The 26,262-nt window shown below is 44.2% G+C and overlaps 1 protein-coding gene across 3 annotated transcripts in view; it reads left to right on the forward strand.

Moving 5' to 3' along the window:
* Positions 1 to 26,262, forward strand: part of LOC105422356 (inactive dipeptidyl peptidase 10) — a 66,245-nt gene that overhangs the window by 16,715 nt on the left and 23,268 nt on the right. For 2 of the 3 annotated variants that reach the window (XR_016138776.1, XM_089074773.1), the window contains exon 2: positions 25,881 to 26,127. Coding sequence is in view for 2 of the 3 variants with exons in the window: in XM_089074773.1 (XP_088930899.1) it covers positions 26,026 to 26,127 (102 nt within the window). In the remaining variant the exon portion in view is untranslated. The remainder of the gene's footprint in view (positions 1 to 25,880; positions 26,128 to 26,262) is intronic. The other variant, XM_089074774.1, reaches the window with a different exon arrangement.

The raw sequence follows: 26,262 nt of genomic DNA on the forward strand, positions 1-26,262 counted from the left end.
GCGTGCCATGCAAGAGAAAATGGTGAACGCGAACGAAGAAGCGTCCAAGGAATGCAAATAAACCGAGAAGCCATTAAAGAAAAGCGAGAAGCCCGGTATGGAAATGGCGTTCCGTTATATTGCCTCGAGTATATTATATTTCTACAAAGTGAAGTACTAGCGCGACGATTGCAATTTCGCGCGTTCTGCTTTCTTCATTGCCCGTCGTGCATCCTTATCGTTAAGCGGGAAAACGATAAGAAATATAACGCGCGTGCTCGCAATTAAAAAAGAAATGAAATTTTGTTCGGGAGGTTTTTACACCGCGGCGCGTTACGTATCGGAAAATGCGCGGAAGTCGTGGATTTGCTCGATCGAGACTTCACTTTTTCGTATCCATCCCCATGTAGAAGCTGTCGTTTTGTTTATTTACCCGTGATCCATCTTCGAGGATGCTCCGCCAATTTCCCAAACAGACCCATTCGAAAGAGGGACAACGTCGTGACACGATCGTTCGCCCTGCGAATCTAATTGTTGCCGATCCTCAGAGACAGTTTCAGTTAGGCCCCGCTTTCGGTTTGAGCTTGCAATCTATCAAGGACGTGACTGGCATACCTTTTACATAAATCTCATTAGCGAAGTAATTTCGCATGCACCAGAGGTCTGAGTCTACACAATCGAATCAACACTCTCGAAAATAAAAATTTAACCTACCTAGTGTTCTATTTGGATTTTTTTCCATCTCTCGGAGGAAAAATCGATACCGAAGGTCAGTCGCCGTAGACCGCCAATAAATCTCGTTCGGCCAAGGGTTCTTTAGAGCGATCCCTTTTCATCGCATCGGGAAATTTTGTATGGCCGAAACGTTTCACTGAGAAATGCTTACGCGTTTGCGAAACGGATCGCGCCGGTATAATCCGCCCTCGTCATTAGAAATTTAATATCGCCGACGGTGCGGTCGGCGCAGGATACACACAGGCTGGGGCCAACATTGCGAAGCAATTCGACGTTATTTTCGTGCTCTATTCACCTCGGCCAAATTCCGTGTGGAATTCGCTTTTTCAAGTTGCGAAAATCCGTGGAGAAAGGCATTAACAAGCCTGGTAGGCCCGGTAGAGGAAGCTGATTAACTGTCGTTCTGTTCGAAGTCTGTTCTTCGCGAAATTACGGCGATTTGCCTGATGGAAGGGTGGAAACACGGAGAAAACTCAAAATTGTTTAATTGTCACGAGTTACATTAATTTGGAGGGGAACGCGTCTGGAACGGAAATGAAGCTAGACGGACAAAGAACAAACGCACGCTCTTCATTAGCATTTATATGGGTGAACTATATACGTAATAAAGTGCGCGTGCGCGCGCGCGCACAGATGCTACGGGTAATTAACGCGACGAGAGGAAAACCTCTCTCAACGAGGGAGCAAAAAAGGTTTAATTCGTAATCCAGGACCATCAAAAAAAAAAAAAAAAAAAAAAAGATGCACGGGTTAAATCGCCCGGCGAGAGTCGCGGTTCGCCAAACACGGCGTTAATATGACGTTTTGAATTAACTACGGCGGGATGTGTCCAAAGCAACCGTGTAATTAGCATTTTCCGCGCAACAACGAAGTCGATGGGCCGGCGTTGTCGCATGCCGGTGCAGTTTTTCGAAATACCATTCACCTGAATATTACAATGTAATTAGCGTGCGGCGGGGTGTCCGATGCGGTCAAGCGCGTAATCAGAGAGCGGTTATGTCCGGTGCCTCCTCTCGCTACGCTGTAATTGTTTTACATCGGTCAGTTGGCCTGCCGAATAATCACAGACGGTAAATTCAATTTAACTATACGACAATAGCATAAATTAATATTAACAAAACAGTTTAAATCGAAAAAAAATTCTTTCCTCGAAGATTATGAATATTGCGATTACGAGATTACGATGTGTTTTCGTTGTCGAATACGAGATCAATAGAAAGCAATAAAGTTCCGATTAATTTAATAATAAATGTAAATTCGTTTCGATTAAGACCTTTCTAATTCTGAATACAATGCGGCGCGGTTATTCCTCACTGCGACATTTTCATTGCAAGACTCGCATACCAGGTGTCAAGTCCAGGAATGAAGTCTTTAGCGAAAGACCTGAACGAGGACCGGGAAAAATGCAGCCAGCCCGAAATATCGTCCGAGGTCGAGAACGGGAGATATTCGGCATTTGAAACGAAGCGCGAAGGGAGAAAAGGGATGGCTTTTGGTTCGGCTAAAAGGGTCACGAACTTCGTGAAGGAGCCCGCTTGAATTTCGCACTCACGCCCTGACTGACGAAACGAGGAGCGATTGAATATTCTACCGTAGAAGGATGAAGAAGACGAGAGAAAGAGAGAGGGGATGGCTGGAGGGTGAATGACGGGGATGAGAAAGAGCGAAAAGAGAAGAGTTTTCGGACTTCCGATTGGCCCAGGTTCTCGCTCTCTATATTCAATCTTCGTCATCATCTGCATATCGAGATTTCCGTCTTGATATCATCTTTCTGGGGGCCGCTGCGCGCGTGTAGATGTGATACAAAGAAAACGAAGACGACGGAGAAGTGGAGGTTAAACGACGATCCATTTCACATTCAGCGATCTACCGCAAGCAGTATTTGTTTAACAGAAAACGGGTCGCTGGAGGTACGTGAGAAACAAACTCTCGCGCGGTACCGAATAGTAATTAACGAAGAAACCGTGGGTTTTTAATTCAAAGCATATGCGCGCCCCAATAAAAAGGATACTTTCCTTTCCCTACAAGGAAAAAAAAATCGCCGGCGGGGAGACATCGTCGAAAGGCAGGAATATATGTACTCCTCCATTCCGAAGAATTACCTCTTCACCGGGAAACTCGCTGGGATGCACCATGAGAGTTGTAAAAGATTATCCAGTAAATGTAAACGGAGCTTAACATTGGAGCTGCGGCATCGTAGCGGTAAACGGTGGCATTGATGCGTCGCGAGGATACGACGCTTCAAAGTATCTCTCCTGTAGATTCTTGTCCCCCTTGTCACGAGGATGTAACCATACGTATTATGGAACGAACCCGCTTGGAATGTGTGACAAGTTGCCGACATTTCCGCGATATTCGCGGAACGGGATGCCGCGAGAGAAAGAGGCACTGATCTCTCCTACCGCGTCGATGGCCTCACATTCCGCGGTTCTCAATTCGTTAAGCAAACGGCGATAATGTATTTTTGAGGCTCGTGAATGTACATGTGACAAGTGATTTTAGCGCGAGGGAGACATCGATCCATCGATGGAAATCGTGTACACATATGTAGCACATATTTTATTAAATTTTACTAACGTCACGATCTCGCAAATCGCTGAGGTATTAAAAAAAACGCGCAAAAAGGTTCGAAAATTAAAAAAAGGATATATATAATAATAAAATAATAAAAAATTAAAGTTTTAAAAGATCAATAATAATTAATTTTAATAACGACATTTTAATTTTATTTTTCGACGATCCAATATTCGAGGGTTTCGAGAGATTACAATGTAGTAACGTTTCAAAAACATGTAAAAATATCGTGACGCGATTGAAATATGATGATGAACTCAAAAACCATATAAATACGAAAAATAATATTTTCTCAAAAAGCGTTTTAAAAATATGCAGACATTTGATTCTTCACAAAAGTAAAAGAGCGTCACTCATCGAAGATTTCGCGCAATACAAAAATAATTATTCGTTTATTCGTTAGTTAATCTTCTGTTTCGCTGATGAGATTCCCAAATACAAATTGCTGAAACTTTTCCAAGAGTACCTCGATTAAAAGAGATCAATTCAGGTGCGATTGGATAAGTAGAGATTAGTAGATTATCCGTTCGAAGAATTTTCATATTATATATGGCGGGGAGTATTGATAATCAAAGGGAGGAAAGGAATATCCCCCTTGAGATGACGCGAGATAGCTCCGAAATTGAAAGTTGGACGGAATGTTCAAGTAAGTAATTAAATATGTCGCGGGGAAAGAAGGAAAAAAAAATGACGGAGGAAAGATCCTTGAGAAGGAGTCCTTCGTTTCTCTCCTTTTCTCTTTCATGCAAGGAGAAAATGCGTGTTCGTTTCTCTATCGATCCTCCTGAGACAGAGAGGAGTACGCACACGTGTTGGGGATGTGTCTACACTTAAGGGTAGATCCATCCCCGGAATACAGATGAGATAAGGAAAGTAAATCCGACTTTGAAACGACACTCCTCGAAGGAGAGGATTAGAGCTGACGTCATGTTGGCAAGGACAGACCCGATCCCCGATCCCCGATCCCCGATCCCCGATGTGTCCCGAAAATTATCTTGGGAATACATTCGTCGATGGTCTCACATTGGCGGTGGGGGGGGAGGGGAGGGCGGGGAGAGGCTTCGCGACTTTTTATACCCCGATAGATGCCGCGTGTGCTTGCGCGATATGGCGCGCGTTTTATGATATCTCGGTATCACTTTTGACGTACTACTGCTTTTTCGTAACCGACCGTATTGCGGGATATGTTATATCGAGAACGGCGTTTCGCGTCACTGGAAATCCGAAGACGATTCTTTCCATCACTTCCGACATTGGCTTGTATATTCGGGGCGAAGTTGCTGACGCCTGATTAAAAGAAATTTACGCCAATGTTAATATCGGAATATCGCGTTGTTTAAAATATTACACTGCGACAGGCACTGCTGGGCGCGGCCCTCTACAGCGGGTTCCATTAATTCTGGGTAATAATTAACGTCGATCGGAACGTATAGCGGCCAGGTAATTCTTGGCGCGCTGTAGCTGTTTCGATTTTTAATCAATCCGCCAAGGCGATTAACGGCGAGGGCGCGAGAGGCGCTCGTTGTTGTACGCGAAAATTTTGCGTTACATCGTGCTAAGCCGAGAGTGAATTTCCGATGGGGAGCATTAATATGCAAATTATTATCTCATTAAGGGCGTACGCGCTTCCTGCCATCGTATCTCCGTATCGAATTAGCTAATTAGTCGCGCTAGTCGGGATAAAAAGTCAACGGTCGTTATCCAACGAGCGATCGGTTAATTTGGTTTACGCCAACTGACCGGCGCTCGAATGACCGGTACCGTCATTACTCGTTAGCGTTATTACCCGGGCGCATACAAATAATCGTAACGGTTTATCGCGAGCGATAGCGAGCGGCGGACAAAGCGGACGGTCAAAGCGGGCAGTCAAAGACCGGACGGAATAAAATGAACGTCGAAGAGGCACTCGGTATCCGTGCACGAGCACTTGATGACGAGATCGGACACATAAGAATCGACGATAAACATGCATTTCATTTTGCGAGAACGCTTTTCCAGCGGTGTTGAGTGACCGAATGAATAGAAAACGCAGATCGAACTCTGTTCTAGGAGAGAAAAAGAGAGAGAGAGAGAGAGAGAGAGAGAGAGAGAGAGAGAGAGAGAGAGAGAGAGAGAGAGAGAGAGAGAGAGAGAGAGAGAGAGAGAGAGAGAGACGGAAAGACAGAGAAAGCCGGGGCTTGGTTTCCATGGGAACGACAAGCTTCACCTGGAAGGTAATTTCGCGGTGTATCGCGCCCGAGAATCGAGACATCGATCTTTAACCCTGCGTCAACCCCTGCGTAGGTCGTTGGCTGGTCCGCGTTCGAATGGGCGCGTGGGACCGTTCAGTATTATCGCCCGCACTTGGGAACACGTCGTCGTCCTCCGAATAACCACTTTCTATTCGTAAATGCCATTCGGAATACGCCGAGAGACCGTTTAGATTACCCTCCCAGATTTAAGTAAGTGCGAGGGTCGTCGGCGAGGGAAATGACGAAGAAGCTCCGTTATTTCCGATCGCGGCACGATCTTTCGTCGATCGGTCGTGCGTTCTCTCTGCCCGCGCGGAATCCGATTTCACGTGTCATTTCACGTTTCGGCCGTGATACAGGCACGCGGTTGCGCCGGAAGATCGATGCCGCTGTCAATTTCGAGAATGAAATAACGCCCGACAACCGCCGGCGCGCGCGGTTCTATTTTCGAAGAGTCGTCCCGCCGTGTCAGCCAAAATGCGCTCGTTTTGTGCAATCGGATTCGTTCCGAAATAATTCTTGATCTTGTTAACCCGATACCCTCCACCTCTAAAAGCAAATTGATTTGAAAATTATTCATATGAAAATTACACAAACGCGAGATTTTTAGCTCGCCCGAAGACCGATTCGCGATGGATCGTTCCAACTTTAATCTTACGAAAAAAAAATGATGCTAATGAGATAGGACATTATATTCTCGAGATAAGAGAATAGATTTCCAGATTCGATTTAATAGCGCAACCCGAAAGCAATCTCTCGGCGAAGAGCGACGTTTGCCGCTCTTTAACTGGGAAGTATTATTTATGGTTCCTCATTTCCCCCCCCCCCCTCTTCTTCCTAAGTGTTAGTCCGCGGAACTAACTTTTCCGTAAGTTATATTACTTCCATCGTGAACGATTTGCAAAGTTTCATTTTGGTTTCCCCTTCGTTTTCATCGTCCTGGAATTTTGAGAGACGATTCCGGTCGGCAAGTCGCTCGTCGGAAGAAAGACTGAATTAGAAGTGCAGTTCGGCAATCTCGGGCAAAGGTAATTAAAAATGCTGATGGGATTATTATTGATCCTTCTGTCGCGCGAGATAATCGTCAAGTTTATCGACGATAAACGTCAATCTTTGTTATTAAGTTTTAAACCGATATGAAATCAGGCAATCATTACAGTCTGTCAAAAAATAGATTTTTATTTATATAAATTTTTATTTATACAAATAAAGTCATCGGAAGGCTCAAATTCCTCGTCTCCTCTCAGTCTTTTGAAATCTTGTTACTTTCAAAGAGAAGAACGGAAGAGTAAAGTGCGTGTCTCTCAAAGAAACGGAAAAGGTTGACTGGAGGAAAAAAAGAAAAAAAAAACAACAAGATTATTACCATATATGACATTTCATCTGATATCGCGTTGTTTCTCGTTATTCGTGAAAAGTTGAGATAAGTCACGTTTTTAAATCCCATTGTATAAAGAAACTTACAACAGTTATCTGTGCGGAATCGCAGTTAAAATTCTGTATGCCGGAAAAGCGCATTGCTTCCAGATTTTTCCATCAGTCATATCGTCCACAGCATTCCCTGTTAGCTGTTAGCGTTCTCTCGCACACATATACACACTCTTCTTTTCTCTTACTTTCCCGTTTTCTCTTCCCCGTGCTTCCCTTTATTATCTGTTTCGGTTATCGAAGCTGACGGATAGCGAGATATCATCACATGAAAATAGAACAAAAGCCACGAGGGTTGGGTTTGCATTTTCGGGCAGTAAATCCTATAGGTCGATTGAAAATATCAAGCCAAAGTGCTCCCAGCCATTTGGCATTCGAGTACTCTTTCAAAAGTAAATTTGGCTCTGTCGTCTTTTCTCTCTTTCTCTTTTTCTCCTTTTTTTTTTTGTTTGTCGTACTGAGGTCTCATTTTTCTATGTTCCGAAACGAGGACGAAAAATAGAGGAAAAGAATGAGAACGATTATGAAAGCAAAAGAGAGAGAGAGAGAGAGAGAAAGAGAGAGAGAGAGAGAGAGAGAAAGAAAGATATAAAGAGAAAACGAAGTGGACATGAAGAATGAGACAACCAAAGTTGCAACGAAACGACGAATGTAAGGAGAGGGAATGGAAAATTAGACAAACGACTAGTGTTTATTCAGTCACAAGCCCGAAGTCGCTAGAGCTACGTTCTAAAAACGAAAAGAAAGACGAAACGAATGGGCGTATGAGACGAACGCTTTTCTATTTGCGTCGCGAAAATCGTGCGCCATCCGAACATAAGTTTCACTTCCGGGGGTGCTGAAAAAATTATTCCCGCAACTCGACGTTGGATATTGCAATTTTTCAGTGAAATTTTTTAAGTGCATTTCAACAGACGTCGTTTCTCAGCGCTGACATAATCTGACATTTACCATTCCTATTAGCAGAATTCTGCAGAACAATGTGAAAGAATCTTCATCTCGAGTTAATAAACGCGATAACGGTGATAAGAGTGATACAATGTACATGAGTGACAAGTGCGAACGGATGTTAATAAAAATTAATATAATACATATTAGCGCGCAAATTTTTTAATAGCGAAATCGTGGAGTGGCTATTGAAAACTGCACGTAAATGAGAGAGAGAGAGAGAGAGAGAGAGAGAGAGAGAGGGGGGGAGGGGGACAATTTCGCAAATATAAAAAATTAATACGGTTACGAGTAAGTTATGAGCATTAACATCCATATTTCGCTAGTTTATAGCGCTTTCGATCATTTACGCGAGAGTGCATTAAAACTTTTATTTTATGCGGGATTTTGTGAATGACTCTCCCGTACGTCAATATATAATTCCACGAGAAAATATAAAACGTCCCCCTCGCCGCAGCGATGGGGCATTAAGCCGATAAAAGTGGCAATATGAGCGGGAAATGTAACGGCAATGAATTCGTTCGGGGCCCGCTGGAGTTTCCCGCGTCCACGGTCGAATTTCGCAAAAAAGTTTCTCGACGACGCTACTCGGATCGATTCGGAGTGTGCTCGACCGTGAGGAATTTCAATGCAGTTGCAACTGCAACAGCCGGTCAATGCTTCGCCGGGCTGCGCGCCACGGGCTGACTTATAGCGACCGTTTCTACTGCATCGCTCGCCGAAATATCTTTACGGATACGTTTCAATCTGATCACTCAGGATCCGATACTCGAGTTGCACCGATAGTCAAGTTAATCCTCGTTCTGTTCGTCGTTGCAACTTTGTACATCGGGGCTGAAATATACGCCGGATATGCTCCGCAAAGTAAGACGTCCCGAAAGCGCGAGGCGCTCGGATGCGATTCTCGCTCTCTACGAGCGAGCGGACAGACGCGTTTCGCACAGATTCGCAAGATCGTGGCTGCTGGCGATCTCTGATATTATCCGCAATTTGTCACACGTCGCACTGAAAAGAGAACGCTTCGCGTCTACGATCGTGATATTTCTAAATGCACGTTGTGCTCTACGACGACGTGCAACGTGAGACGATCTCTTCACGTGCTTTTGGACAGTCCAATATCGCTTTCGCCTCCCAAAGCTTCGTCATATATAATAATATAATAATAAATAAATATAATAATATAATAATAATATAATAATATAATAATATTAATATAATTAATAATATAATAATATAATAATAATAATATAATAATAATTAATAAAAATATAATAATATAATAATAATATAATAATAAATAAATATAATAATAAATAAATAAGATTGTGATTATTTAGTGATAAAATGCGAAAGAAAGTTTTGTTTAAACAGTGCAGTTTTGGATCGCGATTCCGAATTTTCGTCCTAGAAGAGGCGACAGATTTTTGCCCGTCGCGACTCCCGACGCGACACCGCGTCGCTTTTAGATAGTCGCGAGGAACTTCCCTCGCGTTTCGCACGTGCGGAGGAGGAGAGGTCCACCGAAAATTTTCGTCGCCCCGCGTTCTCATGCTATTCTGATCCGTCCAAGTGGGCCACGCGAATCGCCACGGCCATAGTTAGCCCGCCTGTGGCCGCTTTGGTGGCTCGTTGTTTTCAATTAGCGTGCTTAAGGCTCTCCAACACAAAGTTCACTTAAAGTTCAAATAGCATCTGGGAGTCGCCATACGGTACAGTGGAAGTATGCAAAACGAGTCTGCCGCACGGCAGGAAACTTGGAACATTTCGATAGTTGTCTAACGTGTTAACAGAAATTGGATCGCACTTCATCACCTCGACTTAGAGATGATAGCTATGACATCTTAAAATTACATGGTGCGCGCGCGCGCGCGTGTATGTGTGTGTGTGTGTGTGTGTGTGTGTGTGCGTGCGTGCGTGTGTGCATATGCTCTGAAATTGTCACGTATTATATACAAATGCGCATGTGTTATCTTCATGCTATGAAGAGGACTCTTTCCCCGACCCCAATCCGCAACTTCGCTGAGGTGTACTGAGAATAAGCTAAGAATTTTGAGAGTTTTATATCGCGCAGCAAGGTGCATACACATCCACCTCGTTTCTTTTTTTCTTCCTTCTGAGAAGGAACGTTGACTCGAAGTCCCGGAGGAATTTTGCGGACAAACATATATTATATTACACTGACCTAAACGTACACACGTACACACTGTCACTTTCTACGGGCACCGAGATACTTCGCAATTAGTTTGACACTTTGACAAAGTGCACATTTTGTGTGCGCGGGAGCTCGTAAACCTGCTGCAATACATTGTGGTAAGAATAGATGAGTATTATTAGAGGAGCCCAAGCACGTGACGACGAATGTGATCTGAGTTATTAATATCCAGCCTGCCAGATCCGCTTAATCGCTACTCGCGAAGATAAACACCGTTCGGAGCCACGTTTTAATGAATAATAAATATGTATCGATCGGTGTCGACGGATTTAACTGTGGATTCGTTGCAAGAGCGGACTCGTGATACTTTTATACTAGTCCTCGATACGTCGTTCAATTATCTTTCAACCCCTTCCCGAGCACTTCGAGTGGACGTCCTACAAGGTTGAGTGCGATTTAAACTCGTGTCACGGTAACAATTTCCTATTCGATGTTGTCCTCACCCTCCTCTCCTGGTGGCGATTTTATCACATTCGTATTTCGAGAAACAACCTCACGTCGCGGACTGCAAATCTTTCGCATCAAATCGTCCATCCTTCGGACGAGAGGACAGATTGTACCCGTGCGAGTTGTCGAAAGACAACCCTTCGAGGGAAAACCTGTTCTTAAAAGAGTAAGGAGTGGTCGCCTGGGGAAATACTGGAGAATCTGTGGGCTTAGTTCCGTTTCTGTACACGTCCGGCGTATTAAGGACCTGCATAAAATATCTGTCGGTCTCGCGGACATAATCCCCCGAATAATATAAATAATCGATATCGAGAGCTCGATAAATCCCAAACATATCTCAATGCCCGGTAGATGTAACACCGTGTTCTAACTAGCCGTTAGCGTGTCGCCGGTGTCGAAGTGATTGATGAAAAAAAGAGATGCCCCGTTCTCTCTCTCTCTCTCTCTCTCTCTCTCTCTCTTTCTCTCGTCGAGAAAAACGAGATAGAGGCACTGGATTATGACTCCCCGTAGAAATCGCTGACACGTAACCACGTGACAGCGGGCGGGGAGATGTCCTCGGGGATCGGGCTACACGGGGGGGGGGGGGGGGGTGAACGACAGGTTGCCAGAGCGTGCCGACGAGAAGTCTCTTAAGCCTACCTTTCATCTAAACTGCTGCTCGTTATTATTAATTTCGCGAGCCGGTCGACGTGTCAGATCCCGCGGATGCGGAACGACGGGCAGTCTTTAGTCAGCGTTTCGAGAGACTCGGGCAATTAATCACGCGCCTGACCGCACTCAAACTCCCGGCCGCAGATATTATCCTTCGCCCGCCGTGCCACCCTCCCTCCCATCACCCCCGGACATCTTCCGTAGTGGATATGGCACTTCATTACGCCGCGCGACGTATCCGGTCGGTCCTACCAATCACTAGGGGAATAGCCGATCCGAGCAGATCTCGCGACGGCCGACGTCGCGCGCAATACCGAAGCCGTAAATCTCTCAACCGGCCTGTCCTGAGGCGTCCACTGAATCTGCAGATTTACGGAGCGGTTTAAGCGCGTTTCTCTTTCACAAAATCGCTACCGAGAGGATTATCCGTCTTTCTCGTCGTTGTGGCTCACGCGACAATTCACGAAGTTAATATCGTTACAGTCCCGGTCTCCGGGAGGTAAACGGTACGAGTACGCCGGTTAAAAGGCAGAGGAAGAAAAACACGTAGTATTCTCGAGTCAGCCGAGAGCGATGCAGCAGTAGGCAGCGACACGGCCTTATTTACGTACGCGGAAATTTTCGCAACTTGACGTAAATGGAAAACGGCGGCGGTGAGATAAATTTCCCCCGTAATTGCGTCGAATAACTCGGGTGGTGCCGCGATAATCAATCCCAACGGCAAGTTGGATTCTGTCCTGCGCGATAATGACGCGGCAATGAGAATTCTTAACTTTGACGATAATTCGTTGGCCGTTGCTCTCTTCCGTCTAGCACCGTTGGCTGTTCCCGTGGGTAGTTCGAGACAGCTTTTATAACAAGATCCGGAATACGCGTGGCAACATCCACTTTGACCGATCGCTCCGATTACCATTTGCATATAGGAAATTTGAAACGTTTCTCCATTGTAAGGAAACGGTTTGGAACTATAAAGAAAAATGTGCGGTTTTGTGGAAGATCCAAGCAATTCTCGATACTGTTTTCACAATCATTCTTATAATTTTTTTTTTTTATATATTTTTATATTTATCTACGGAGATAAAATTCCTTAAGATGTCATAGTCCGTTTTGAAAATAATTTTGCTTAAATCTAAAAGTCCTTTTTGCGATAAAAACGAATTGATTCTTTCTTCGATTGCCTTTCATTAAAATGACGGTTTCGATGCAATATAATTGCAAAGAAGATTTGTAGCAGTGAATTCATATTACTGCAGGGACATGCAAACAAATGTACTCTGCAATATTTCACCGACGAAGCGGAATTTCTGCTGTAAAAAGCATCGATTAATTGATTATCGTAGTGAATTTCCATCGAATATACGAAAACAGCGACAGTTTCGATACGACAGCAAAGATTTTATTTTTCTGTAAATATATTTTTGTCTAGAAATACGAGAGATGATCAAATAAAATCGTATCTCTACGTTCGCTTCAAGAATTATAGTTACCAGAGTGATACGTTGATACATGTTACAACGTAAATAAAGCAACAACGAAAGGCAATCGAAGAAACTCGAGTATCCGCGGTTAATGCTGGATTAATGTTCCCCGTCTTCACATTTCCGGCTTTTAAATTACACCACGCTAACTTTCGCACAATGCCTAATCCAGAGGAATATCAGCGTCGGGGACTAAGAAAGAACGGTCGGACTATCGACAGCAGGTTTCTATGTCGACACTGACACATCGAGAGAACTGACGGACTGATGGGCGTGAAGGTGCGACGAGAAAGCACACAACGGCAAGGAAACGAGAGAGAAAAAGCATCTCGAAAATATCCATTATCGCGTGCAAAGTGCGCCGCGAGAGAAAGAAATTAATCACTGCCGAACGTCGGCCTCGTTTCGAAGAATATTGTTCACGGAACTCTCGCGTAGAAATTCCCGAGTAGACAATCCCTCTTGAATATTCACTTTCCTGGGAGGAAAAGAAAGCTCCTCGACAAAGAGCTTTTTTTTTTTATTTACGTGAAACTTTTTTTTATTCTTGATCATCGAGCGATTATTATTAATCGTGAAATCAGAGTGGGGAGCTTCGAAACGACTCGGCCGAGATGTGAGCGCTCGAAGTTGTATCTTTTTGAACGCCCCCCCCCCCCCCCCCTACAATAACGTATCATCTTCGAAGATTTCAACTGCAAAATCTGTTTTCTGGGGCGTGCTTTTGCGGTTGCAATCGCAAATTAATTCTAGACACTAGAAAATTACGGACCATAATTTAAGTACCGTGCGCGTGCGCGAGCTCAGAGAATTCCACGCGAGCGAAGAGGCTTCGCGCATCGCATTTCTACGGAAATCCGAGAATCCGCGGCATCGCCGGCAATTGTATAGCGTTTCCCTCCCTTTTTTTCCCGCAGCGCATTCTCTCTCTTTGATTTCTTCTCTTTCTTCGATTCTTGCGTCGTTTCCTATGTCCTAAAGTGTACGACAGTGAAAACGGAAGAAATGAGATTTTGCATAAGAACACACGTGTACTCCTCCTCTCTCGGCAACTCTTTTCTTCCTCTATTTCAGCTTTCCGTATTTCTTTTTCCCTCTTGCCGTATCCTCAGATTTGAAATGACGGCGGAATTATGCAATTGACTCAGGGATATTTAATTAATCTTTTCCATCAAGATAAAACGTGTGGAAAATTAATACGGTAGGAATACGCGAATAAACGTTTAATTTAAAGATAATTTTGAAATAACTATCTATGTGTGTGTGTGTGTGTGTGTGTGTGTGTGTGTGTGTGTGTGTGTGTGTGTATTTAATTTACGAATTATAACTTCAAAACTAGAATAATGAGTTGTAGTAAAATAAACGCTTCTCGTAAACTCGCCACGGTTATTTATTACAAGGAGGGATCTCTGTCGATCCGAACGGACCCCGCCCGTTTGTTCCCGATTAATTAATGCGCCGCAGAACAGCGGATCGGCCCCGGTTAGCGCCTGTTCGTTAACTCTTTCTAATTGAAACACGCCGGAAACTTCCGGGACTTCCGCTGCGTCAGTGCAGGGTGCGCCTTGCAACATTTATTTCCTCGCGCGATAAGCCACCTGCACCGTCGCAGCACAATAAGCTGCGAATTGCATCGCGAAAAGTAGGACAATTAAGAAGTAACTTGAGCAATCTCGACGCGGCAGTTCGACGTGGAGGAGTGGCTGCACCTGCTTCTCGCGAGAGGAATGCCTTTCGATGCGAGATAATGGGAGAATGCGGAGGACACGTAAAAAAAAAAAAAAAAAAAAGTAGAAACTATCTCTCGAGACTCCGAGAGATCCCTGAATAGTTCTCACACCTGCTCCAGAATTTCGAGGTGCGAGGAGCGGGGGCGGGGTTCTAAGTAGCAAAACGTCTTCAGAAGAGTTTCTCTCTCTATTTTCTTCCATCGATATTTTATATATATATAAAATATCAATGGAAGAAAATAGAGAGATATATATTTCATATATATATATATATATATATATATGAAATTTTTGTTGCGGTCGATTTTATATGGCAAGATAGAAAGAAAAAAGAGAAAAATGAAGTAAAAGGCTTCAAGAGATATATAGTCCCCGGTTTCTCTTGGCGGACAGCCATGCTCGGAATCGGAAAGGAATTTCAGCCTTCCGTGATCGTACTCATCGTGTGTGCCAGGAAAAGTAAAGATAGGGCCACCTCTCCGCCCAGGTCGGAAGGGATCGTCGTTGTAAAACGCGTACAACGGTGCCGTAAACATCGCATTACATCACGTTCCTTAGGCTATGAAGTACTCGATATCCGCTTCTCGATGTACAAAATACATCGGACTGTTGCGCGTGCGGCCGACGTCATAAACTACGTTATCTATCGATAATTTGAGGGGAAATCAAATCAATCAGATGGGATCAAACGGGAAGATAAAACGAAATAAAGTTTACACGGAAGAACCGTTGTCAATGACGGGCACACACGCCATCATTGGACTTTAGGGAACGGAACCAATTGTTTCTGTGAGCTATGCCGAAAATGTAATAAACGGTTTTAATTGTCGCGCGGCAAAACGCAGAATATTTATTGTTACAATCTGCCGCTCTTACGGTAGCATGCGCAACAACAAAAAATAATAAAAAAAAAAAGAGAGAGAGAGAGGCCGGAGTCAAACCAAGCGGCGCATTCATGAATACTTTATAGGAATATTCCGCCCCGCGAGGCAGAATATTTGTTTGCCGTGTCCCGCGTGTAGGGGAATTACGTGTGTGCATTATCAACGATTGCTAATGTGTTAAAATATATTCAGCATAATTTCGAGCGACGTCTACAGCTCCTTCGCAAAAATTTTATCCCCTAAAAATTCCCATTTTCGTGAAACAGTTAGTGCCTGGTAACTTGTGAAATAAACTTTTCACATTTTATGTTTCGCAGTATAAGAAACTTCATCGCAAATTTATCACGAATACGAGATATCTGGATGAGGCTGTTCTAAACAGCACACAAGTTAGGTAACAGTGGTGGTTAGCCAGTCAGAAAAAAAGGAAACGTGGACGGAAGCGAATTTACGCTCGTATTAAACTTCACGTATCCGACGTCCTTACAATATTTATACGAGACGCAAATAAAAATGCGGTTTAATTAACTTTCCTGCGGGATAATTTGAAATTTTTCGAGAAAAGTACGAGATAGGAAGGAACGCGGATGCGATGATGAAGGGGAAAAAAAAAAAAAAAAAAAAAACTCGCGTATCGATGCGCAGGCATTCGATGCATATTAGCGTTTCCGCAGAGAATATCGTCGGGGGCGCTCGATGTTTATCGCAATTAATCGCGATTGTTTCGCTAGGATGGTAATTAATTGAAATCGAGAGACGCCGGCGCGATGCGGGCGCGATAAAAAATTGTTTTATCCAACGGAAAAATATTTTTTTTTCCAATCGCTCTTTACCGCCAGCCGACCAACCCCCATCAGCGCAACCTGTCGAGCACAATGCGGTCCCATTTATGGGAATAAAACACTACGATGTGCATCTCTCTCTCTCTCTCTCTCTCTCTCTCTCTCTCTCTCTCTTTCTCTCCCTCTCGCTTTTTCCATCTCGAAATCGTCCGCGCAAAAGGTGGCCGATAAGCGACGCAACACGTGCGTTCACGCCGGGATAACCGCAATGCCGTTTGAGATATAATAGGCACTACGCGGCAAATGTACCGCGGCAAATGGATTACCCGGTTGGTGCCAACGTTTATTCCGAAACTCGCCGTCAACAGTCCAATTTGACGAATTTTAACTCGCGTCGAGAGTGCAACAGCCCTGAAAGAGAGAAACCGAGCGCGACGCTCGACTTATTCTCAATCAAACTGACTCGTCGCGCCGACGCGCGAATGTGAAGATTAAATTTGCCTCTTCAGACCCGGAGTTCGAAACTCGCGCCACGCTCGAGAAGATCCGTCGCAAGATCTGCCAGATTTAACCGCAAAATAACCGCGCGCGCGTCGCGTCGTGCAAACGCATCCCGCGTCATCGGTAACGCGTTTCTTGGCGATCTCTCGATCACCGTCAATCTCCTTGAATCTTGATGTATGATCTCAGTTTGAAAAATCTGTGGGCTCAGGGAAACATAGTTTTTCATCGTGATACAACTGTACTCGAGTGTTTCCAAGACGAATGTGGAAAGTCCGTATCAATCCGCTTGTCGCGTAAAATTCAACTCGTGATTGCACGACGAAAGAATCTACGCCGTTGACCTAACCGTCGGCAACGTTTCGCGTCCAATTCGTACGGAAACGCACGTAAAAGTTTCAGCGGGTATTTTACTACCGAGAGGGCCCAGCTCGCCAGTAACCGTCCATTGCAATAACTCCGATAGTGAACACGCGCGATTCTGATCATTCCGACACTCTCAAACTCACGATGGATGCGATTACGATTCCCCCCAATAATAAAGTAGTAAATCTCAAAATCGAGCATCGCTTTCTAGGATTTTTAAATACGCTTTTTTTTTTTATAATTTACGATTAAAAAATATAGAATTCAACTGTGCGAACGAGACAACCGTGTATGTGTTCAAAGGCATACAAAGCTCTTTTAATGTCGGATTACAATGTGATTTTTGTGAACGCGAATTAAATTGGAAAAAGGGGAGAAATCGATTCTCCACGTAAATCCCGTAAATCGGTGGAGACGACCGCTCGAAAGTTGCCTTTCTACAGCCGAGAGGACGTGAGTCACCGTCAAGGGACAGGAATTAAGAAATAGAAGACGTGGGCTCGAGTTATCGTCTGTCAGGATCAAGCCGAGAAGGATCATTTCGCGATAAGGGATATAGAGATGGAACGGGAGTCGGGAAAACGAGCAGCGCAAAGGATGTTACCAAGGAAGGATCGAACTCTCTCGACTCGGGAGAGGATAAAACTTCGAACGGCGCGCGACCGCCGGCGAGCCGTGTCGGTGGTCCATCGGAAATGCGAAACGCTGAAATTGCGACGGGATAAAAAGATTTTTGCGGGAGTTGCACGCCGGAATATCGGAATTGGATTCGGAGGAAGTTAAGCCGAATATTTGCAGAGTCGCCGCGTAAAAGGGATTAAACCGCTGAAGCAGCGAGGAGCACCCGCACCCGCTGATTTTCTTATGGGACTTTTCCGTAACAACGAGGCTACCCACTCTTAAGGTACGATTAGTAGCCGCGGGACGAACGCAAAGGTGCACAGCGAAACGCGATTGTTTCATTTCTTTTTTTTTTTTTTTTCTGGATTTTTCTTTCCGCGCGAAAATGAAAGCCGAGCCGGGAATAATTACGTAGTTCTGAATTTACGCGTCCTCGATTCAACTCCCTTCGCGGTAACGATCACGTGTCTTTCGTATGCTCCGGATTAAAATTCCCTGCTTAATTAATGCGGCATAATTAAAGAGATTTAATCCGCCGCTGACTTATCGCGATATATGCTACAGAATTCGCAGCCTCTTAAAGACCAGCCGCCATACTAGATTTGGATATTTTATTGGCTGCTAGCCAAATTCCATGAAAAATTTACATAAAATTCGCTCGTAAAATTAAATCTTATCGGCGACATTGGAATTTATGGTTTATACCTTACCTCTTACCTGTATATCTCGGTATAATAACTTATCTCCTAAGCACCGCCGTCGCGATGTAACGCCCCGTACCGTGATATGACGTCACACGATCAAATCATAATTAATAGCTGTTTCGTTGTTGTTGTAGATCGGGAGGAAAAATTCTCATTCTCGTTTAATCATTATCCGAGGAATTACTTTAAAGCACGTATCCTCTCCATGAGGGAACTCACGATAAAATAAAGTCACCGGTTCGACGTCGAACTTTCCGATCGACTCCGTAACTCGGCTGGCGGGATATCGTATGCGCGCGAGGGAAGATCGATTCGCAAGCGCGGCTGCATGCTGCATGCCGCATACCGCATGGCGGGATATTCCCCGGATTTGTAGCCGTCGAACGCGGATATCGGTCCGGGGAACGGAGATTAACCGTCTTGGTTACGAGCCAGGTCGCCTCCCGCTTTATTTGTGTCGCGCGTAAAGACGCGCCCGTCGACGTTTACGCGCCGTATCCGCGGGCGCTTTTTGTCGACCTCCCGACACGAATAACAATCCCTGAGATTAGCGAAGCTGCAATCCTGAAAGCCCGAGGTATTTTCCCGAGGTATTTTCTTACACCAACGACCAAACGCGCGGTGACCAACGCGCGCGAATTATATTCCCGGTGCTGCTTAATTTCACATACAATCTTGCCTCTCTCTCTCTTTCGTATTTTCCCCGAACTTCTATCAGTGTGGATTAACTTTAATTCTCGGTGCGACTCATTTCTCATCCTTTTTTAATTTTAGAAGAATTAGAGGAAGATGAAACGGTAACGCTCGAGATTAATCTATAGCGAAATAGAAATGGACGTCAGGCAGATAACTATGGAGTAGTTAAACCGAATGCGTATCGAGTATCTTAGTACTCGCAGCTTATCAGCGAATGTACTCGGCTCGGCCTTAATACATCAAGCTTACTCGCTCACGAGCAAATCGATTGCGTTCGAGTATGGATACAACAGGTAGTTTCAGGAGACAATAACGCGATTTACTGCAAATTCGCGGCGCGATCCGTCTTCTACGTGGCTCATTCCCGGCAGACGACGCATATAGAAGAAGCCCGTTCATCTTCGTCGTCGACGCGAATTGAAACCGACGAGTGTCAGGAATCCCCACAATTACCGTTAATTAATGTGTTTCGCGTCTCGAGGAGGAAAACACGTCGGGGAAATTCGAGGCAGGGCGCGATTTTCGCGAGGAGAATGAATTTAGATAATTCCACCGGATCTAATCGGCCAATTAGAGCACGCGAAATTTTTTACGGTGGAGTTCTTACCTCATCGCGACGATTAGTTGGACCTATTACAGTTAAGTAACTATTTGTCCTCCGAATTCGACTGCGAGATCGCGCACGATAAATCTCCTCTGCTATAATCGATCGTTAGATAGGAAGAAAGATTGCTCCTTTTTCTACGCTTTCTCATCGATATTCAGTTCATTATATTCATTTAGAATTACGATGTGTCCTTTTAACTTTCAAATTGCCTGGCTCCAATTTCATCCGTCCGTTTTTAGCAGATGATACAAATTTACGTTGTAATTGAAAAAAAAAAAAAAAGGTAAAGAACGATCGATTGTTGTTGCCATAAGAATTCATAACGTATACGGAAGAAAATGATGCTGAGTCAAGGAGTGTAATTAAAAATAATCGTGTTGAATTATTAATGAGATTAACGTATATGTATTTTTTTGTTCATTTCATTTGCATCTCACGATAATGACTCAACATTTCTTTTTCCAATGTATCTCGCAATTGTTGGAATGCGTTTATATGTAAACAGTTCTTTATCACGGCCATCAAATTACATTACAAGGATATCCGATGTGTACATTTGAAAACTTCTCTTCTTCGGAAAGGTTTTAACTCTGGCGTAATCGCGCGAGTACTTACTAACATTGCAAGTTAACGGACCTCGTTAATTCAGGATGAGTTTCCCTTTAACAAAATTTTAATACGGAGCTTGCTTATTATGAAACTTAATTCTATAGTTACACAAGATATTTAATATCGCGACATCCAAAAGTTGCGAGCGAAGTGGCGCTAAATTGAATTTCCGTTGAGCAAAGATCATTATCACGTTCGTTCAGCGAGGCGCGCCGCCCGAGTTTGTTCCGAATTTTGAACAAAGGGCAAAGCAAGCATCGCGTCGCATTCGGGGAACGCGCTGGCTGCCGGTTCCCTGGACCATCATCAATTCGCCCGCGCGAATTCGCGTTTTCCCGGGGTTGGACCCCGGGGAAAAAACGATGTATCCGGGTTCATCATCGGCATCGAAGTGCAAGCTGACTTCATTCCGGCGCATTCGTCATCGTTTTTCGCGCCGCCGCCGCCGCCGCCGTCCGAGCGATGCGCGCTCCTTTCGTCCAGGGACAGACAAATGGCTTTGTTTTCGGAAACTGCGTTTCCGCGTAAGCGGACATTGATTACCGGCGGTTGAAAGAGTTTAACTTTGCGCTTGGGGAATCGATATGTGCATGCGGTGCATGCACCGCGCGCGTTTCTCGCATCGCGAGAGCGCCGTGAGAGCACAACGTTATTTACGAGACTCCCGGCTCCCTCGGGGAGGTAACACCGAGTCCTCTTTACCGAAGTTCCAGCCGGAATGAAGTTATGGGCGTTCGAGCGACCGAGGCCACTCTGTTCTTCACGCGATTTTGATTCTATAACAGGTTCTGACGCGAGCTCCTTGCCGCGTCGATTTGACGACGAGAGAAACGAGATCCTCGAGATCGCGCTTTCATGAATATCGCAGCGTGTTTCTTCTAGCATAGTAACATCAGCATTGGACTTTTCTCGTGTGAAACGGGGATTAAAATGAAGGCTGTATTTAATAAAAAGAAAAAATTAAATTTTTCCTTATTTCTAAGTGCGTGTGTCGATCTGTCTCAATTATTAAAACAAGTGAGATAAGCAATTCGGCTATTACATTTTGAAAAGAGAAAATGAAATATTGACGAAACATTTGTATTTCAGCTTCAAGTGACTGGAAAAGTAATGATTCCACATCGCCGGTGTAAACTATAACTGCAGACACGTCAAATTTCTACCCAGATATTTATTCGCGGTTGCGAGAACCTCGCGGCACAAACTCTAGAATGGAATAATATCTGTCGCTCATGACAGAATGTATACGTGTGATTCGCATTAAGGAAATGTGTACCTCTGTAACTGCGAGAGCAATTCTAACAAGCAAGATTGCTTTGAGAGAGAGAGAGAGAGAGAGAGAGAGAGAGAGAGAGAGAGACAGACTCTTTTAGAAACAAGCGCATTATTTGCTTTTCAAATCGCCTTTCGCGAAATTGTGAAATAAGGTGCATCATCTCGATATGCGTCCGGCGAGAAGTGCAAATTCCGTCATGACAAAAAAGACAAACGATGCTGCGCGGTCCAGGCGTATTTATCTCACAGTTATTTGCTCGACGTGCGTCTGCACGTGCATGCAATGCGCAAATGCAATAACAAGCCTCAGACGGATAGCGATATCGCCGTCGTTGGCAACCCGATACGCAATATACATTCGTCCAATTCGCGTCAATACGTGTTTGTTGATTTAAACATCACGCGCCCTCCGTCATCGATGGACGATCTCAAAATTTCGTCCAAGAACGAGCCAGAAACATGAAACAATCACTCAAAAATTAGTGAGAGAGAGAGAGAGAGAGCAGCGAAATAAGATACCTAACATCTCGAATAATTTTGAAAAAAAAGAGAAAATACTTCCGAAGGAAAGAAATAATTCATTTAGCGGATATTTTTGTGTTATACAATCATATGCAAAAATAATGAAAAAAATTTAAGATAAAAGTTCAGCTTTTCGCCCTGTACAGAAATAAAATATAATAGCGAATAAGGTTCACATATCCTATTTTAGTATCTCATTCTACCCCCAGATTTTCTCTCTGCTTATTTCATAATGTTCACTAATATCTATTAGCGTCGCTTGTTGTAATATAAATAATATATCGAATTAATGATCTATATTCGCAATATTTTGTCTAAATTGCATACGCGAAAACGACATAATAAAATTCTTCTTTATGCATTTTGCAACGATGTGATTACGAAATTTTCCCTATTATCCTCCAGTAAATCGAAAATTTTCGCAAATATGAGTCACGCGTTACACAACAGGTTTTAAGCCGGGAAATAAATTGCGCAATTTTCAACCACGCATTAATTTTGGAATCACAGATCTGAAAAATGCATGCGTTGTTACGATATCGGACAGACGCCTACGAAAATGCGCGAAACGCTGCGCCGTTGGAATAATTAAAGTGACCAATTTGGTGCGGCAAAAAAATTAAATGTATACGCGATAAACAGGTAAATTAATTACTGCATCGCACGCGATGCTGCGGATTCGACAAACGGGTATATTTACGAGCTATCTGTCAACCGATAGTTACGAATTGATGCTTTTTGACTTCTCCGGGTAATCCATGAGCCTCTGGAGGAAAATTCTCGACATCAACATCGACGTCGTGAAATGTAACATGGAAATGAAAACCAGGTGGCAACAGAGAGAAGACATCGAAAAGGTCGACGCGAGTCTATCGATCCTCGTAACACCCGATATTTTCCTCACGGAGGCACGCTGTCTACGTTTTTTTGCGAGAATGTCGTAGACGAGGGGGAAAAAAAATTTAAAAGGAGAAAAGGAAAATCATCGAGCACCTGCAGGACGGAGGAGCGTAATTGCTTCCGGCTTGAGAATAATGATCCCGCTTCAAAGAATAGTAAGAATAAGTCACGACCGATCTCTCGCTCTTAAGCGCGATACAGACTCGATCGCGGGATGCTGCAGAATTCGTCGCACAGGATGTCGTTTGGCAAAGTCGTCGCTATATCTGTCCCAGTTTAACAGAGAAAGATTCACGTTGTTGGCGTATGAATGCGAAAAATATCGGGTGACAGAGAACGAATTCAAAACTTTTCGCATGCTAGGCGACGATAACTGAACTGGTCATATATATATATGTGTGTGTGTGTGTGTGTGTGTGTGTGTGTGTGTGTGTGTGTGTGTGTGTGTGTGTGTGTGTGTGTGTATGGTACGTTTTTGCTTGTGCTCGACAAGGAAGCCACGTCTGTAACATAATTATTAAATATTTGTTAAATCTCCTCGTTTCTTTTTTTTTTTTTTTAAAGGCAAGTCGCATTTTGATAGCCAACTTTGCAATTTAACTGACTTATGATCCGTCGATCGATCAAGTAAGGAGAAGCGTCGGACGCATCCTATGAAATATTTTACGAGCCAATTTACGGCGCCACATAGCTCGTAAGCGAAACGGGATGCATTTGCAAAAAGTTGGGGAGAAGTGAGCTTAGCGAAATTGCGGATCCATTGGTGGTGCCTCGCAGTGAGAATTCGATTACCCGTGGTACGCGCTTCTTATGGGCTTTCTTGCGGAACGGAGATTTGGAATTGATTTACGACGCCGATACAAGGCAGATCGAATAAAACGACGTGAGAGGTAGATCGGTCAGGCTCGAGCAACGTTATCGCAACGAAGTAAACTAGTGGCCGCGTTGGGCGGCTTCCGAGTCGCCCTTCCGTTATCACAAACATTTTATGTCGCTGTAGCATTATAAGATTGACTCGTCTCTCCTAAAGGTCTCTCCTAATAATCCCCTTTTCATCCTTTTTACCTCGCGGTCATTAATTTACCGTTGTGTTATCCGCAATACTAGATTCCTTTGAAAATTTTGTTGTAGCACGGCGTGTCGACAAATTCGCCGCGATCGCGACGCAAGCCGTGCAGACAAACGCGGAGGGATTAATCCGGTTAGCTCGCATGGGTCACGCTCGACTGTGACTGATGAATGAAATCCGGGGGATAGATCCGGGGTGGCCGACCTTATTCTGCGTCAGCTCCGTCCTCCATGCGGCATCCGCGAATCCACTCGCGATTACCCTCATACACCCTCTCTCGGCAATCCCCCTCGTTCCCGCGACCCCTCGACTATCCCATCTATTCTCTCCCCTCGGTCCCTTCCGCAGCGCAGCCATCTTCACCATCACCGAGGGGTATGTACCCACACAGTCTACCGCACCACTGACGTAACCCTTCTGACGTCACACGTGGAGCTAGCACGGCGCGCGCTACCCCTGCATCCCCCACGACGAGGACAACATCCTCCGCCTCGCTCCCTCTCCCCTGAACTCTTCGCCTTTTTTCTCCCTGTACCCTGGCTCTCTTACTATCGTATATCGATGTTTGTCAACGAATGTTTACGCCGAGAGACATTAACGTTTTACTGCAGCTTTCAAGTCTGATCGATGCAGCGGCGAAACTAAAAAGCATAAATTCGCACATGTTCCACATGTTAATCATAAAGTCAAGTATTACAGCAATCTAAGTGCAATAATAGTCAATGATAAATTTTACTTCTATCGATTCGGCAGTAAATATAAGAAATACAAGCATTCTTGATAAATTTATGATAAAAACATTAATTTTTATCTAATCGTTTTATAATAGAGTTTTTGATGAGATAATTTCTCGATTGCTCTCTCACATTAAAATGATATCATAATAATCACATTCGCATTTCGTAATGGGAGACGCGAGCTCAGAATTGGAACTTAATCGAGAGCAATTTTCGTCGATTAAATGAGTCGAGCTATGTAATTTCACAGACGTATTTCCGATCTTCGAATTTCCAGCGGTGCGTTATTTCGTGTAAACGACGGGAAAACAGGAACAGAAAGTTCGATCGGTCGTCCTATCGATGCCGTCCTTCTCTTCCCACTGCTCCTTTGTATTTCTTTTATGCCCCATAAATTCAACAGCAACCGAAATCGGTACTTCGTTATCGCGATCCCGTTTCAGTTACCAAACACACATCATTGCAACTTCGTTGCACAAAAAGACGCGCAATAACTGGGTTAGCGAATTGCCAACTTTTCTTCCTTTCCTCCCTGTACAAATCGCGAATTAAACGGTGCAACTTTCTCACGGAATTCGGGGCGTTGACTAATCGTGTACCGCACGGATATTAAATTCCTCCGGAAAAATTACGACATCGAGTGTCGAAGAGATCGTCAGTCGGCCTCTGATAACGCTCGCCATACACAAAAAAACGTTGAAAAAAATTTAAACGAATTTTATGGCTTAATTGCATATTATCTGAAAAATGTTGAATGTTTCATTCGTAATTTTATCCAAATATATATATATATATATATATATATATTTGGATATATATATATATATATCCGCGAATACAAAATGTACATTCCGTATAATTTAACTTTGTATCACACTGACAAAATTTGCTCACGACTTCCATTTGCCATTACCTCTGTATACCGTGCTTAACTCCTAGGCCAAGGCTCAGATTTGAGTTTCATTCCCCGAGATTTCTGCCATCTGTGAGCTTACGGTCTATCTTCTTTATCTCCCTTTACCTTCCTGCCATCCTTCAATATTCCATCTCCCCCGATTCAATATTCATTCAGCTTTCATCAGCACATTCGGTAATTTCGCCGCCGGATTTAGTCGAATGTACATCTTTTCGCCGCTCTGTGCCATATTTTAGCATATAAATTTATTAGATCTCGTCTTCTTTTTCCTTCAGGTGAGGAAAACTGTGGATTGGCGTAATAAAACCTCGGCCCCAGGAGTGGCCCGGGGGTTACCCTGGGGACCTTGGGGAGACGATCGCGCGGAGACGAAGTGGCTAAAACCGACGAAGGACACGGGAGGCGGAGGAGGAGGCCGCTATGAACGCCAGCGTTAACATCGAGAGGAACTCCTGGCGGCTGCCTCCCGATGAGACCGTCCAGGTCGCCGATCCCCGTTCAAAGTCAGCCCAGGTAAAAGAGGTAAATCGCTCAGCCGGCTCTCACCAAGTGGTCCCTATCCCAATCGTCGAGTTCTTCTGTGACGATGAGGTTTAAATGCATGTAGATGGTTGGAATCGACACGACGAGCGTACAAAGTGCATGTTATTAACTCGC

Source organism: Pogonomyrmex barbatus, unplaced genomic scaffold, assembly GCF_055798465.1.
Source record: "Pogonomyrmex barbatus isolate J1 unplaced genomic scaffold, ASM5579846v1 scaffold17, whole genome shotgun sequence".
Lineage (NCBI taxonomy): Eukaryota > Metazoa > Arthropoda > Insecta > Hymenoptera > Formicidae > Pogonomyrmex > Pogonomyrmex barbatus.